Genomic DNA, 15,374 nt, shown 5'->3' on the forward strand with positions numbered 1-15,374 from the left:
TGAGCGTAATTCAATTAGGAACACTGAAAGGTGTCGTTAACTATTCTGGTAGTTGATCGAGAGGGCCAACAAGTCGCAGCATTTAAAAAGATATTGCAGCGGACTGTTGGTAGTTGAGCATAATACCCATCGCTCTTCGTCAAGCTTCTCAGCTATTGGTTTCTACTTCCCTTGTTATCAGTTTTTCAGGTAACCCTTATCTATTTAAAAAGAAAAAATGCTTCTCTTTTGTTTTTGAGGTAACCCCTATCTATTTTTTTTTTAAAAATGCTTCTCTTGTGCTCTGTCTAATTTCTTTATTTCTTTATGTTTCCAATATTCGTGAACCCTTTTCTCTTTCCAGTTGAGTGTTTCCGGTCCCTGTAAACCCTTTTTCATTAATTATTGTGTTTATTTTGTTTCTCTCTCGTAAAAGCCATCCATTATTAAGCCGCATTAGACTTTCTTTATGCCTCTTGGTTGAAGGTTGTGGTCCTTTTCACTTCTTTAAAAGCTCACCTTTCTGTTCGTTCTCGTGTTTGTTTTGGGTGGAGAAGGTGGCGTACCCAAAGATAAGGAGAAGTTACATCGATTGAAAACAATTTCAGAGAAAGTGAGAGGGGCTTGAGAGAGATGGAAGGAGGCAGAGAAAATTCGAAGATAGTGTGGAACGAGGCCGAGAAGAGATTCGAGAGTGAAGATAAGAAGGCATTCATCCAATACCATTTGAGAAACTCTGGTAAAGTAATGGACATCGTCCACACCTATGTGCCTTCTTCAAAGAGAGGCCAAGGCTTGGCCTCCCACCTCTGTATTTCCGCCTTTAACCACGCCAAGCTCCACTCCATGAGTGTAATACCCACCTGCTCCTACGTTTCTGTAAGCCTCTTTTCATATTATTTTAATCCTTTTTTGTGGTGTGCCTTTCTGGGTTTAGTTCCGTTTTGCTATGTCCTGCTCTATACTTAATTTGGGTTTTTTTGCTTTTGTTTTATTTGATTGATTGTCTTCTTCTGATAATGGCCTCTTTTTTGGGGGATCGTTATTTCAGATGGGTATTCTGTTTGTGTTTTTATCGCAATTGGGTTTTTCTCACTGGGAGAACTGAAATACTTTGACAGTGGTTTTTGCTATCATTTGGATTTTGACTCTTAAGAGTATGGATCTAGTCAGCAGAATCAAGATCTAGAAGCTGGGAATGAGCTTAGAAGTGTGTTCATTAATTGTTGATTTGATTATTATTCTAACTCTATTGTTTTTATTGGGGAATTGACTCGGATTAATATTGGACTGAAATATGAATCTGTTTTGGGGTTCTTATAATGTGTAGACAATTTGGTGCTCCACTTTAGGATTACTTGGCATCAACTAGAGAGAATTCGATTCTTTGTTTTACTCTATCATAGAACAACTTTTGGTTTGATTGACCGACAATGAAATTGGTTTGTTCATTCCAGATTTCTAGCATTGCTGCTGAGAATTTTTTCTATAGCGAGCTATAGTAATAATACCCATTTGTTGTGCTTCAGGTTGTCAACCCTTATTGTTTCTCATTGGTCCCTAGAGTGTGCTTTTCTAGAAAGGTTGAAAATCTCCATGTAGGATGTCGAAGAGGATATCTTCAAACACAGACTTTTCATGATTCGGATGATTAATACCTCATGGATTAAGAATATGTGAAAGAAATTATGTAACCCATTAGGGCAAGTAATATAACCCATATTATGATGTTGCAATCGATGCTATTGCAACTGCTGAGTGTGGGTTAAAACTCATTCAACATGAATCTGGGGGGCATAGTTGAATGAGGTGTTCACAAGGTATATCAGTTGTGTAGCACTTCAGTTAGACATGGGCAAACACCATATTCTTCATCAAATGGTGATGCACAGTAAGACCCAGTAGAGTACCACATGGATTTGTTCCTCAGAGAATCAATTGATGTTTCTTTTTTTATGATAATGAATTGAGAGGTGCTTCTTTTCATGCCAAAAATTCAGATATTGTTAAGTAATTAAATTGACATTTATGTAGGGGTGGTTGGTAAGTTGTGCAAGTTATTTTCATGACAAGCTATAAGAATGCAGCAGATTATTTGACAAGGAAGAGACCACTTACTTTGGGTTCTCTGTGGCACCCATTATTTGGAATTTAAGGTTGATGGAATCAGCTAGATTAGTTGAAGCATGTGATCAATTAATAAGAGAAAAGTTATAAAGAAATTCATTTGGATTCTAAACTTAAATTCCAGCAAACAATGATGCATGGATACTGGTACAAGGTGTCGACATTAGACACGGTGCATGATCATTTGAGAAATCAAAATGCTAGTGATTGCAATGTGAGTGTATTGTTGCATGGAGGTTGCATGCATCCAATGCACATAATATTCATACAGCAACCCACAGAGAATCCAAGAATCCAACAAAGTTATAGCGAGGAATTCTGGTATATGTAGGAGATATTAAGATTTATAGACTCGAGGTGTGAGTTGGTTATCCTGTCTCTATGTGTAGGGTTTTAAAAAAGAAAACTTAATATTAAAATAAATAAATGTTCAAATATAATATTACAAAGCATGATTATTTTGAGAGAAGAATCCGAGACATCATGAGAACAATCAAGATATTTGAGATTCTGCATATCTCAAGAACCCTATCTTCAGGATTCTTCTGAATGGAGAATCCAGCATTGTTCATGCGGAAACCATTCGCATAGACGGTTCACCCACTTCCAACGTGGTTTTGGAGCCTAGAGTGAAGAGTCAATGCACCCTAGCCAGGGAATAAAAAACTCTTTTCAAGTCAAGTTGACTCCACCAAGTCAACTTCGTTTTGCACAAGGATGAATTTTATAATGAAAAGTCGTGTTTGGGCTCAATTTTAGTTGATAAAATATATATACCAGACTGGGAATAATTGAGATTTGGTGTCTAGCAAGATTTATGGGTGGGGGTTGCGACACTAGCAAAAGTATTTGCAAGACTCTTAACCATAGCCCAAGAACCTGAAGCCTCAGTTGTGTATGCGTTTGCTGGTAGCAGGTCTCACCACCCTGTGGAAATCCATGGCTTGGACCTATAGAGCAAGAGAATGTAGACCATCTTTATGGGAAACCTCTGCTTGAGGGAACATCAAGCTGAACTTTGATATCAGCTCATTTGGAAATCATAGGCCATCAGGAGTGGTGGGAGCATTTGGGGTCATTTTGGTGCCTCTAAAAAAGAACAAGAAGTCAGTGTCAAAGTGAAACATGGGTTGTGGTAGTATGTATCCCCTCTACGGAATTCGTCTCAAGTTCAAATCTTGCAGCTACACTATGTTTTTGGAAAACACTTAATCTTTTAAAGTTGACTATTTGACTCAACAAGTTGACTTGGTTTTGACATTGTCTGATTTGGGGACTGAGTTCGAGTTTTGGAACATTGGTATCATCTAAATAGAGCATGCTTGTGAGTCCATCATACTTGTCATTGGAGCTCATTGTCCCAAATTTCCCTAAAGAGAAGGTTGACATCAATTTAGTGGACTTTTAAGATATCTTGGTATCTGAACTTGCAAAAAGTAGAAGAAATCATATTCAGCAAAATAAGTTGGAATTCTCATATAGAAATAAGCACATTTAACAAGTTTTAGAACCCTGTACATAAAAAGTGTTGCAAAAACAATGTTTAAAAAAAAGAAAAAGAGAAAGAAAAAGTGACAAGAGTGTCTAACCTTGAGCGACTTTAATAAATTGTTTTCGTTTTTACTTAGTGAAAGTAATTGCTATCAACATAAAACATGATTTATGAAGCATAGTAATGTGAAACATACTTGGTACTTTAAGTGACAGCGCATATAAGATTTTCCTATAATAAGAGAGTGGAAGGCTTGCTCTTCAAGAGCATGAATGAGAGGAGGGGACGCATGTCTACATCTTTTCTAATCTCCCAATCCTAGATATTTTAGATATGTTCTAAGACAGGATGCCTGAACACTGTTTCAGGCTCCTAAATATATATGACGTAATGAAGAAGTAGAATGGCCTTACCTTACTCTTGTTTGAGTTAGACTTTCCCAATAAAAATAAAATGAAGAAAATGTTGTATCACTTTAGACAACCTTTTGGAGGTAAAATTTAGTTGTGGTTGAACTATCTCCGGACTCAAATATTTTCAGATCCTGTTCCCAATGAGCTAATTCATAGCTGTTTGGATGTGTTGGATCTTCTAGTCATGACCTTTTTATGGTTATACTGTTTTAACCCAATTTATTGGTGGGACTGAGCTAAAAATCTTATTACCATTTGGATCTTCCTCTTTTCCTTAAGTATGTAACCACTTGTAAAAGGGTGTTAATCATATTTCGTGATGCCTTACTGTTGTGAGAGATAAACAATTTTCTAGTTACAATAAAATGATGGGAATCATTGTGTTTTCCTTAAGTGGGCAAGCTTCTAAATGGGACATTAATTATTTTTCAGCATGATCCCTACCTGTTGTTAGGGGATCTTTCTATTTGCAAGGACATGATGTGGAAGAACGTTGCAAAATACTTAAGGGTTTGGGAATCATTTCATTTCATGACTATTATTTTCGTTTTCTTGAGTAGGTATGATGGTTTGCATGAGGTTAAACTTCAAACCTCTGACCCCCCTCCTGCAAATCAGGTCCAACACCCACTATATCAAGGTCACTAAGCTTGTTTTGTTTCATTTTTCTTTCATTCTAAGGGGTATATTGTGTGGAATTCTATTTTATTACACTAAACTAGCTGGACCTTCCTTCTCTTTTTCCATTGCACATTGAGCTAGGCTTTTTCTATCTTTCAATATACACAAAAATATCTCTTTTCTTTTGCAGATCAGGAAATAAGTTTCTTACAATCTTGTGAACTCTCCTGCACCCCGCCCTCCCTCTCTTTTCTTTCCTTCTCTTTTCTCTGTTTTTGTGTTTACAGTTTAGTTTGTGTGAAATTAGCAAGAGGAGTATGTATGCAATTATATAGAGGTTTTTTTGAAAACTTAAGTTGCATTGGGGTGCTAAATTATGTGAATTTTTTTTTTTTCATGGCAGGAAACTTTTCTTGTGAGGAACCCATCTTGGAATACAGTTGTAAATCCGGAATATCTAAAGTCTAGCATCTGAGATTCACATGTTTGCATGATGCCCTGGCCCCTGCCATGGGAGACAAATTCTAGCATGTAAATAAAGGTGAATTGGCCCATCATTAAATACTTAATCATCTGGATTTCTTTCTCTTGTAAAAGAATAGATCATATCCCCAGAATGCATTTTCTTATTCTGTATTTTTAAAGTAGTTTCTGGTTTCATGTTAGAATCATTTTGGTCATATCTTGTAAACCATAAGTGAAATATCCAAAGCACCAAAATTATACAAGTCATTCCAGCCTATTAAACCTCTTAATAATCTAATGTCATTACGTAGATGCATCCTCATTGGTAGCATTCTAATGAATCAAGAGGCATGGCTGTTGACCACATGCACTTGATGTATACAAACTGGGCATGCATCCCCATAAGGACATGCGTGGTGGCATCAAATTCCCGCCATTGCATATATTATTTCCAAATGTTTCATGTCTTAATGGGGAGGCCTTGCTCAGATTTTAGATGGCACATGCCACTATCTTTACGTTCTCTTGAACGTCAATGGATGTCAACAGCCAAGGCAACCTACCAGAGGGCCATGATTTATATTTCATGCTTTGATGCATAAGAAATTTGATAGCTTCCATTGACCAAATAAAGAAGAATAACATCCAACAGGACTGTCCTTTGGATGAAATGAGAAAATTTGTTTACCTCATGGAGAGAAAAAAAAAGTTAAAAGATATTCAATCTTTGGAACTCTGCTTTGGGACTGTCATGGAAGAGCCTTTTGGATTCATCATCTGCCAAAAAGGCTTGAAGGTTGACCTGAGTAAAATCAGCGATATATTGGCAGCCATATCCGGTCGGCCACCAAACGAAGTATTGGATGTGGTTCTTCTTCCCAAGAGGGAGCAACCCAGTGATGATGAAGAGGCACTAGCAAAGCATTTCCAAGATGTCTATTAGCAAATGCCAAAAAAGCTTTAGAAGAGTTATAGTAAGTCCTAAGCTAAAGCCGACCAGCTCCGACGAGAGTTTTAGTGAACAATGCATGCAAAATTGAGCTTTCAGTGGACTATGGCATATCTCTTGTCTTTAATGTCTCCAATCTGCATGAATACCATAGGCAAGCAGTTGGCATAGAGGCTGCAAATGGAGAAATTCTTTGAGTTTATCAATGGCATGTGGATTATTCCTAGTAACAATAATGTCAACCACATATACAAAGAACCACAGTGAACTCATTTGGGGCTTGACGAGTGAAAAGAGAATAGTCAGCGGTGGATTTTGTAAATCGAACATCTCGATGAGCAGTTGAAAATTTAGAAAATCATTGTCGGGATGCTTGTTTGAAGCTGTAAATAGATTAGTGAAGATGACAAACACGTGTCTCCCCCTATCTTGAAAATTTGGGAGGGGTTGTCATGTGCACTTCTTCATTCAAGTCCCCATGTAAGAAGGCATTTTGGACATCCAACTAATATAGGGGTCAGTGTTACATAGAGGAAATGATGAAAGGCATAGTACAATGACAAACTTTGCTATTGAAGCAAAAGTATCATGGTAGTCAAGGTCTTCTTTTTTGTTATAGCCTTTGGCCACCAATCGGGCCTTGTAGCGCTCAACTGAGCTCAAAATGGTATTAAACTTTGTATACCCATTGACATCCGACAGGCTTCTTGTCAGCCGGCAATTGAGCAAGAGACCAAGTCTTGTTTTGCTCGAGTGCCCGGAATTCATTTGTCATTGCTTCACACCATTTGGTATCACTCACAGGTTGTGAAAATGAGGTGGGTTCGCTTATAAAAGACACAACTAGGACAAATTTTTGGTGAGAAGTAGACAAATTTGCATATGAAATACAATTTGACAAATGGTGACAAATACCTTTTTTTGAACCTGTCACAGAAGGTGGCATGGAGTGACATGGCACAATGGCTTGTGAACAATGAAAATCACATAGATCTGAGGCTGGTTGACGATTTTGGCCAAACCGATGAGGAACTAGTGCATTTATGTCATAGGATGATCCATCAGAAGGAGTTTGGTCGATATCCATGTTAGAAGTGGGTAGTTGGTGGGGAGTGGATGAGTTATTTGAAGATGCATGTCTAAGGAATGGAAGGTAGCTCATATGACTTTGAGGAGCAATGTGGGGTGATAAGCTATCAGAAATGGGAACATGGTCGGGTGAGGTAGATGGTAGGTGTGTACTAGGAAAATCAGAAACAGGTAGAGGCAAAACGGAAGATGGTGGAGTAGGTGAGGTACACGAACCATTGGATTTGAAGGGAAAGATGGTTTCATGGAAGACTACGTCACGACTGGTAAAAAAATCTAGTTCTGAAGATCAAACAAATGGTAGCCCTTTTGTCCATATAGGTAGCCAATAGAAATATATTGTGGACATGAGCATCAAAGTTATCGTCATTGTGTGCGAGAGTAGTTGCATAACATAAGCGACCAAATGCTCGTAAATGTAGATAGGTTGGGGGCTTGTGAAAATGTTGTTCATAAGAGGTTATGTTGGATAATAGAGGTGTGGGATACAGTTTGTGAGATATGCAACGGTTGATATGTAGTCACCCCAAAATTGAATGGACAAATTGGCTTGGAAGCATAAGGCATGAGTGATTTCAAGAATATGATGACGTTTGCATTCAGCAACACCATTTTTGCTGCGGAGTAGCGACACAACTGTGTTGTTGAAAAACATCATTTTCTTCAAAGAAAATCCTCAGGTCTTTAGAAAAAATTTCGGAGCCATTACTAGTCTTGATTTGTTTGATTTTGTAGTTCAATTAGGTGTCGACTAGAGCAAAAAGATATTGTAAAATATTATAGTTTCTGATTTAAAACACCCATGTACATCAAGAGAAGTCATCTACAATTGTCAAAAAAAGTAACGGGCTCTAGAATGAGAAGGTTTGGAGTATCCACCCCCAATATCATAGTGTATTAATTCAAACGGTGCAATGGAAGTAATGGTGCTAGAATGAAAGGTCAATCACGTTTATTTGGCAAGTTGGTAGATATCACGATGACTTGAAGATAAACTAGAAATTTCTGAAACAGTCTAAAACAAATTTTGTATTCTTCTTGAAGAGACATGGGCTAGTCACCAATGCCAAACATCAAAACTAGCCAAGTTGGTTGCAAGAGCAGTACTCAGAGTGTCAGAAGCATGAAAATAATAACGACCACCATGTTGTTTCCAATTGTTATCTTCTTGGACTGTTCCTGAAAAATATAAGAATCATAAGAAAATGTAACTGAGCAAGGTTGAGAAGATGTGAGTTTGCTAACAAAGATAAGTTTAAAGGCAAATGAAGGAACACATAAAACATGGTGTAGACAGATATGTGGGCTGAGATAAATAATACCTATATGGGTGATTGGTGCGAATGTGCCATTTGGTAACTTAACATGTAAGAGAGATGAATTTTTGGTGTAGGGATGAAATAAATTAAGATAAAAAACATGTGGTCCGATGCACCAGTATTCACAATCCAAGAATGCTTAGAAACAAGAGAGTTGCAATAGAAAGTGTTACATGCAAAATTTACAGATGGTTGTGCACTACCTTCTTTTAGTATGAAATTGATCCAGGGTGAATGATTGAGCAATAAGATTTGATACTGAATTTTGTTGCTAGCTAGTGGCGGGTTTTTGCAGGTGGGTTTCGACTAGGCTGCTGTAACCGATGGCCAGGAGGCAGTCATGCAAGGCATAACAATTATCTTTAACATGACAAACCCAGCCACGATGCTGCCATGGCGAGCAGGGGCGGTGTAGGCAGTGGAGCTTTCTAGAGCGACTGGCATCAGGTGCGGGCTGTCGTGTGGGGTTAGAGACCCTAGTGGATTCAGCGAATGCAGTAGAGACTGCAAGAGGAGGGGATGGAACGGTGTGTTGTTTTACTTGCTGAAGCAAGAGTGCAAAGATTTTGTTCACAGAAGGGTAGAATCTGCCCTCGTATATGGCTATAGGAGTCATGAAGACCTATAAGAAACTGGGTGAGTCACTCTTGTTGTTGGTACTCTTGCAAAGCTTTAGAAGAACCACAAGAACAAGGTGGAAGAGTCATATAAGAAGAGAGCTTGTCTCAAAAGGTTTTCAGTTTCGTGAAATATGTTGCCACAAACTTGGAATCTTGAATACATAGAGCAATATCTCAACAAAGTTGATTATCCGTGGATCATTGCTTTGAGCAAAACACTCATTCAAATCAGCCCAAATTTCTTGGGCCACGTAAATGACACTCTGTGAAATATCGTAGGAAAGAGAATTGAGAAGCCATGACGACCATGTCATTGCATCTCTTCCAGGTGGAAAATGTTCGTAGAGGTGGGAGATGGACCAAGCATGGCGATGTGAGTAGTGCTCATGGCGTGGTTCCATATTTGGTAATTATCGCCAATCAAATGCTGGGAAACCAGAACTGTTCCTGGATTATTTGAATGATGCAATTAAAAAAGGACTAGAAGCATTAATAGCAACATCAAAGGTTGAATTACCAGTCCCCTGAGATAAGTTAGTAGTATTGGAAGACTGCATATGATCATTGTTAATCATGATGGCGACGAAGAGAGGTAGAAAATATAAGAAACTCAAAAACAGGAAACTCCAACAACAGACGATCTAGAGAGAAAGAGGTTGCGAACTTCAGTAGAGACTGACAAAAAAATAAGAACAGCAAGGTGCCTCAAACCAGAGAGTGAAATTATTGTTGAAATTGCTGATCATGCTGAGAAGTCCGTGAATCAGAGGTTATTGCACCTGCAAATAAAGTGGTTGTAGAGGTGGTGGAAGCAAGCACTAAATGAAGGCTTAGTGCTAGATAAAGGAAGGCAAAGAATGGTTTCCAACAGCAAAACAGATAAGAGAACTTATTTGAATGGGCGAAGGAAGGCCAAGCGTGATATCCGCAAAGCAGAAGAGGGAGAGAGGCTATTTAAATGCCCAAAACCCAATGAAGCCAAAAAAAAAAAAAGCTTTCCTAAATAGAGATGGAGGCCCAACCCCAATATTTTGACAAAGTGATGGGAGACAAAAATCTGCTTAAAAAAGGGCTTTCTTATGGGAAATGTCAATAGTGCTATGATACTTAATTTGTGAGGGTAAATATACAGAATACATAAGGCAAAGTTTATCTGAGGGTGAGGCCTTAAACAATCAAATTAAGGCTCACATCAATATTCCCTGGAAGAGACTATTTCGATGCTCAAAAACCTTTAATCCAATCATCTCAATCTCAAAATGTATGGATGTGAGAAAATTAGATTTCAAGTTTTAGAAATAGTGCATCTTGTAATGTATTATCTAAAGAATTGTAAGGCCATCATAAAGAATTTTGATATTGAAACAACATATTTCGGCACTATTTGAAGGTGTGTCATACTTTGATTGTTTAGCGCTTCAGTCTCATACCAAATGCACCTTTTACATAAGAAAAATTGTTTCATGCAGGCTAGACCGCATTTCTACATTTATGATCTAGAAAGTGTAAAGCATCCATCTTAAAGATGGATGCAAGTAGGTGTTCCATCTAAAACAATACAAACTAACGGTCCAAATGTTTTTTTATTAGAATTATTATTTTTTATTTTTAAAATTTATTTATTTATTCGTATTCATGATCTCCATGTTAGAGATTACATGTCCTTAAAAATTAAGTCTTAAAATCCATCTCAAAAATATATTTATTAATAGGTCCGCATTTTTACATATGTGGGATTTGTCGTATAGAAACCTAGTCCTTTACACAATTGTAATCCCAATATCATAAGATATTATGTGAAGACATGAATAATCGTATTTTCCTTTGCATTACTTTGGGAAAACCCCACATACTGAATATTTTTTAGACGCATATGTACGTGTTGGAGGTTACAAATGAGTAACTAAGTTGGTTAGAGTTGTTATTCATTATCCTATTCAACAAACAACTTATCATATTCAACAAAACAAAAATACTCAAATATTTATAATGTTTATCCACAAGATATATTCTAATACTCCCCTTCAAACTGATGTGGATGTATCAACATCAGATTATTTATCAAATAATCGTGGCGCCCTTTAGTCAAGGACTTAATGTAAATATCAATAATCTGATCCTTGGACGGAACATGAGGTAGTGTGATTTCTCCTCATTCAAACTTTTCTTGAACAAAATGACAATCTATCTCAATATGCTTAGTTCGTTCATGGAAAATTAGGTTGCTGGTAATTTTGACTGCACTTTGATTGTCGCAAAACAATGGAGTTGGAGAATTTGAGATGCACCAAATCTGCGAGTAGTTGTCTGAGCCAGATAATTTCACCACATGGAGAAGACATATATTGATATTTTGATTCAGTAGAAGACTTTGACATTGTTGGTTGTTTCTTGGATTTCCAAGAAATCTGGTAGTGGAACAACGTGTGTCCGGACAACCAGCAAAATCAACATCAGAATATGCTCTCTAGGTCGAGGACGATGATCTATTATATGAAAGGATGATGTCAGGTGTGGATCATAGGTGCTGAATAATGGAATGAATTGCAGTAAGATGATGTCACCGAGGATCGGAAACAAATTGATTGATAAGTTGAACTGCGTGGGCTATATCGAATCGTGTCACGGTAAGATAGAACAAGCTACCGACAATCCTCCTATACATAGTTGGATCAATGATTGGGTCGTTGTCAGTCCTTCCATATTTGACATTCATCTCCAATGTTGTGTCTATCTTCCATTCATCTGTGAGTCCTACCAATGCTATGAGGTCCTTAGTGTATTTTATGTGACTAACCTGATAGCCTTTCAGTGATCGGGAGATTTCAAGTTGTAAGAAATATGTAATGTGACCTAAGTCCTTCATCTGGAAAGAACCTTGGAGGATCTTTTTCAAGGCTTGTATACCTTGATGGTCATCTCCCGTAATTAAAATATCATCGACATAAACCAGGACAAAGATACTGCCTCTAGAGGAGGAGGAACTGAACAAGGAGTAATCATTGCTATTTTGTCAGTATCCTGTACCCTGAAGAGTATTCTTTAGCTTTGCAAACCACGCTCGAGGTGGTTGTTTCAATCCATAGATTGCTTTTTGTAATTTACACACCATGCGAGTCAACGAAGTAGGGTACCCAGGTGGCAATCTCAAATAAATGGTTTCAGATAAACCTCCATGTAGAAAGGCATTTTTTACGTCCATCTGGAATATATCCCAATTTTGAATGGCAGCAACAGCGATCAAAGTTCGGACAGTAGTAATTTTAGCAACCGGTGTGAAAGTTTCTTCATAGTCGAGATCATGCTCCTGATTATAACCTTTTGCGACAAGCCTAGCTTTATATCGATCCAATGTGCCATATGACTTAAGTTTGACAATATAAATCCATTTGCTACTGACCACAGTATGACCTTTGCTAAGTGGGACCAAATCCCATGTTTGGTTAGCTTCCAATGCCTCAATTTCTGTCTGCATTGCTTGACTCCACATTGCACTATCTACTGTCTGTTGTAAGAACTAGGAATGGAAAGTGGTTCCAGTGTTGAGGTATAGAAAGACAAACAAGTGGTTTAAGAACTCGAGTGGAGTGTATAAAAGCCAATGTGGAAGGGGGAGGAGGTGGAGTAGGTACAATACCTATTTTTGGCGGTGTTGGTGCAGACATAATCAGGGAAGCTCTCATTTGTTGTTCAAACTGTTGCAAAGGGTTAGGAAATAAAGACAAGATGGAGGTAGTGGATGATAGAGTCAAGGACAATGATTGTGATGAACAAAACTTTTTGAAAAAATATGGAACATTTTTTAAAAAGATCACATTTCGGGATATTCTCAATTTTTTAGCTTCCCAATCATAGCAACAATATCCTTTTTTTGTCTCCCCGTATTCAATAAAACATCTTGTAGATAAAACATTGTAAATATTTGGGTATCCTTGTTTGTTGAATAGGATAAGGTTATTTGTTGAATAGGATAAGTGGTAACAACTCTACCCAACTTAGTTCCTCATTTGTAGCCTCCAATGCATACATACGCGTTTAAGAAATGTTGTATAAGTATGTAGGGTTTTTCCAAAGTAATATAGAGGAAAATACGATTATTCATGTGTTAACATGGTATCAGAGTACTTAGTGTGTATATTTGGTTTCTTTTTCTAAAGAGAGAAGCATTCTCAACAATCTCGCCAAATAGATAAGCACTCTGACCAAGCTCGCCAAACAGATCTTTGGCAGCAACAATGAGCTTATGAGAGGTTGGAACTAACAAAGCTTTGTTTTCTGTTTTTTTTTGTCTCTCTAGTTTCTTTCTCTATACTCTCTTGTTTTGTTTCTATGTGTCCACTTTCTCTCTCTAGGCCTTTCTCTCAGTTTGCTTCTCCTCTCTTTTCTCTCGATTGTCTCTGGGAGACTGCACACACAGGGGCATCTCTCTTGCGCCGTACCAAGGGAGACTGCACACACAGGTGCATCTCTCTTGCGCCAAGGGATACTGCACATATAGTTGCGCATCACTCTCTCTTTGACAGCACTTGGCTTGGCTTGGTAGCGGCAACATCAAAGATTTTGCCTTGAAATCTTTGGGATCTTTTATTTAGCCGTTCTTTGGTCTTTCTCTCTCAAGATTCCTTCAAGTACTCGGTCTTTTATTTTAGCCGTTCTTTGGTTTCTCTCTCTCGAGATTTCTTCAAGTGCTTTATCATCCTTTTCATTTCAAATCGCCTTGTTTTGCTTCCTCTCTCTCTTTCTCTCTCTCTCTGGATTTGCTTAGGAAAAGCCCTTTCATGCTTCAAGTCTATATCTGATTTTGATGGTATGAATTTTCTCTCAAAGGAGTTCCAAGGAACAACCCTTTCTTGTAACGAGAGTTGCTCTCGTATTTCTTCTACATACTCTTGCCATTTTTTGAAACGCTTCTTTCTATTAAATTTGCCCTAAAATGGTGTCGTTTCTCTCTCTGTCGTTTTTTTGGTGTGGCTGCTGCACTACTCTCTCATACAACAGCTCTCTCTTGTGAGTATTGGATCGTGCTAGTTTTATGTACTAGCTTGTGGTGCCAGTTTGCTTGTTCAAGTTGCTAGTTCGCTATACACAATGGTACTTTGGTTCTTGTTGTGTGCATTCTTGGTTCTCGCCACTGTGGTTTCTTGGGTTGTTTTTTTTCACAAAAGTCTTGTTTTCTTTTGATTTTATTGCCTTGGGTAAAATTAAACGTTTGTGAGACATCTGGTGATGCTCTTCAGTTCAATTTTGGGCATTAATTGTTTCCCAGTACAATTTGTTACCAACAACGAATTCCTATATTTTGGCTGTCAAGCTTAATGGCCAAAACTTTTTTTTGTGGGTCTCTTATCTATGAAATTTGTGGAAAAACAAGAATTATGGGGTTACATTGATAGTTCTGTTGTTGAACCGTCAAATAGAGTTGTTGATTCCAAATGGATAGCCAATAATGTAAAAGTTAAGACATGGATCATGGATTCATTTGAAACCTCTATTGCCTCTAATATACGTCTTTTGCACATTGTAAAGGGCTATGTGGGAATACCTGAAGCGTGTATATCATCAATCTAATGTAACACGAATGTATCAGCTTGAGCAAGAATTGAACTCCTTAAATCAATGATCAAAAAATATTCAGGTATTTTATTCTGCAATGATGCTAATCTTGAATGAAATGGATATGATAGACATCATGATTTTTGCATGGGCTATGGGTACAGTTCTCAAACATAGGAATAAATCACGCTCTCGTTAATTTTTAATGAAACTACTTTCTGAGTTTGAGCATGTGCGAGCTGCTATTCTCAATCGAGAAGGTAGCTATGATATTGATAAAATTATTCTTGAACTATTTGCAAAAGAGACTCGCTTAAAGTTACTTTCAATCCATTGTGATTATTTTAGGGATTCTGTTCTTTTGACTGCTTCAAATATAGGGAAAATATGATATATGAGCAAAATCCAGTGCTACAACTGTCAAGAGATGGGACACTTGGCGAATAATTGCAAGAAGATAAAGGTCGACAATTATTGAAAGGAGATTGGACATTTAGTCATAGAGTGCAAAAAGCAATCCCAAAATAGGAAGAAACCTCTTAAAGCAAATGCTGCAGTCATGATTACTTCAAACATGGCCTTCATTGCTTCAACTCCACCTTCTGTTATGCCTGCATTACTATCCATCCCCGCTCAAAGTCAGTCAGTTTTCCTTACATCTGAATTTCTTCAACAAGTCATACAAGCTCTCCATGTTTCTGGTTTTGGTAAGGTTGATTTCTAAACTTCTTGGGTATTAGATTCTGG

General features: G+C 37.7%; 1 protein-coding gene across 1 annotated transcript; it reads left to right on the forward strand.

Annotated features, from left to right (window-relative positions):
- The first annotated feature begins 567 nt into the window (after positions 1-567).
- On the forward strand, positions 568-5,276 carry LOC18436743 (acetyltransferase At1g77540). The gene is made up of 2 exons (XM_011626039.3): positions 568-858; positions 5,036-5,276. The coding sequence occupies exons 1-2, from the start codon at positions 613-615 to the stop codon at positions 5,105-5,107; spliced, it is 318 nt and encodes a 105-aa protein (XP_011624341.1). The 5' UTR covers positions 568-612; the 3' UTR covers positions 5,108-5,276.
- Positions 5,277-15,374: the final 10,098 nt, after the last annotated feature.

The sequence above is a fragment of the Amborella trichopoda genome, chromosome 11, assembly GCF_054954075.1.
Source record: "Amborella trichopoda isolate Santa Cruz 75 chromosome 11, AtrichopodaSantaCruz75HAP2 v2.0, whole genome shotgun sequence".
NCBI lineage: Eukaryota > Viridiplantae > Streptophyta > Magnoliopsida > Amborellales > Amborellaceae > Amborella > Amborella trichopoda.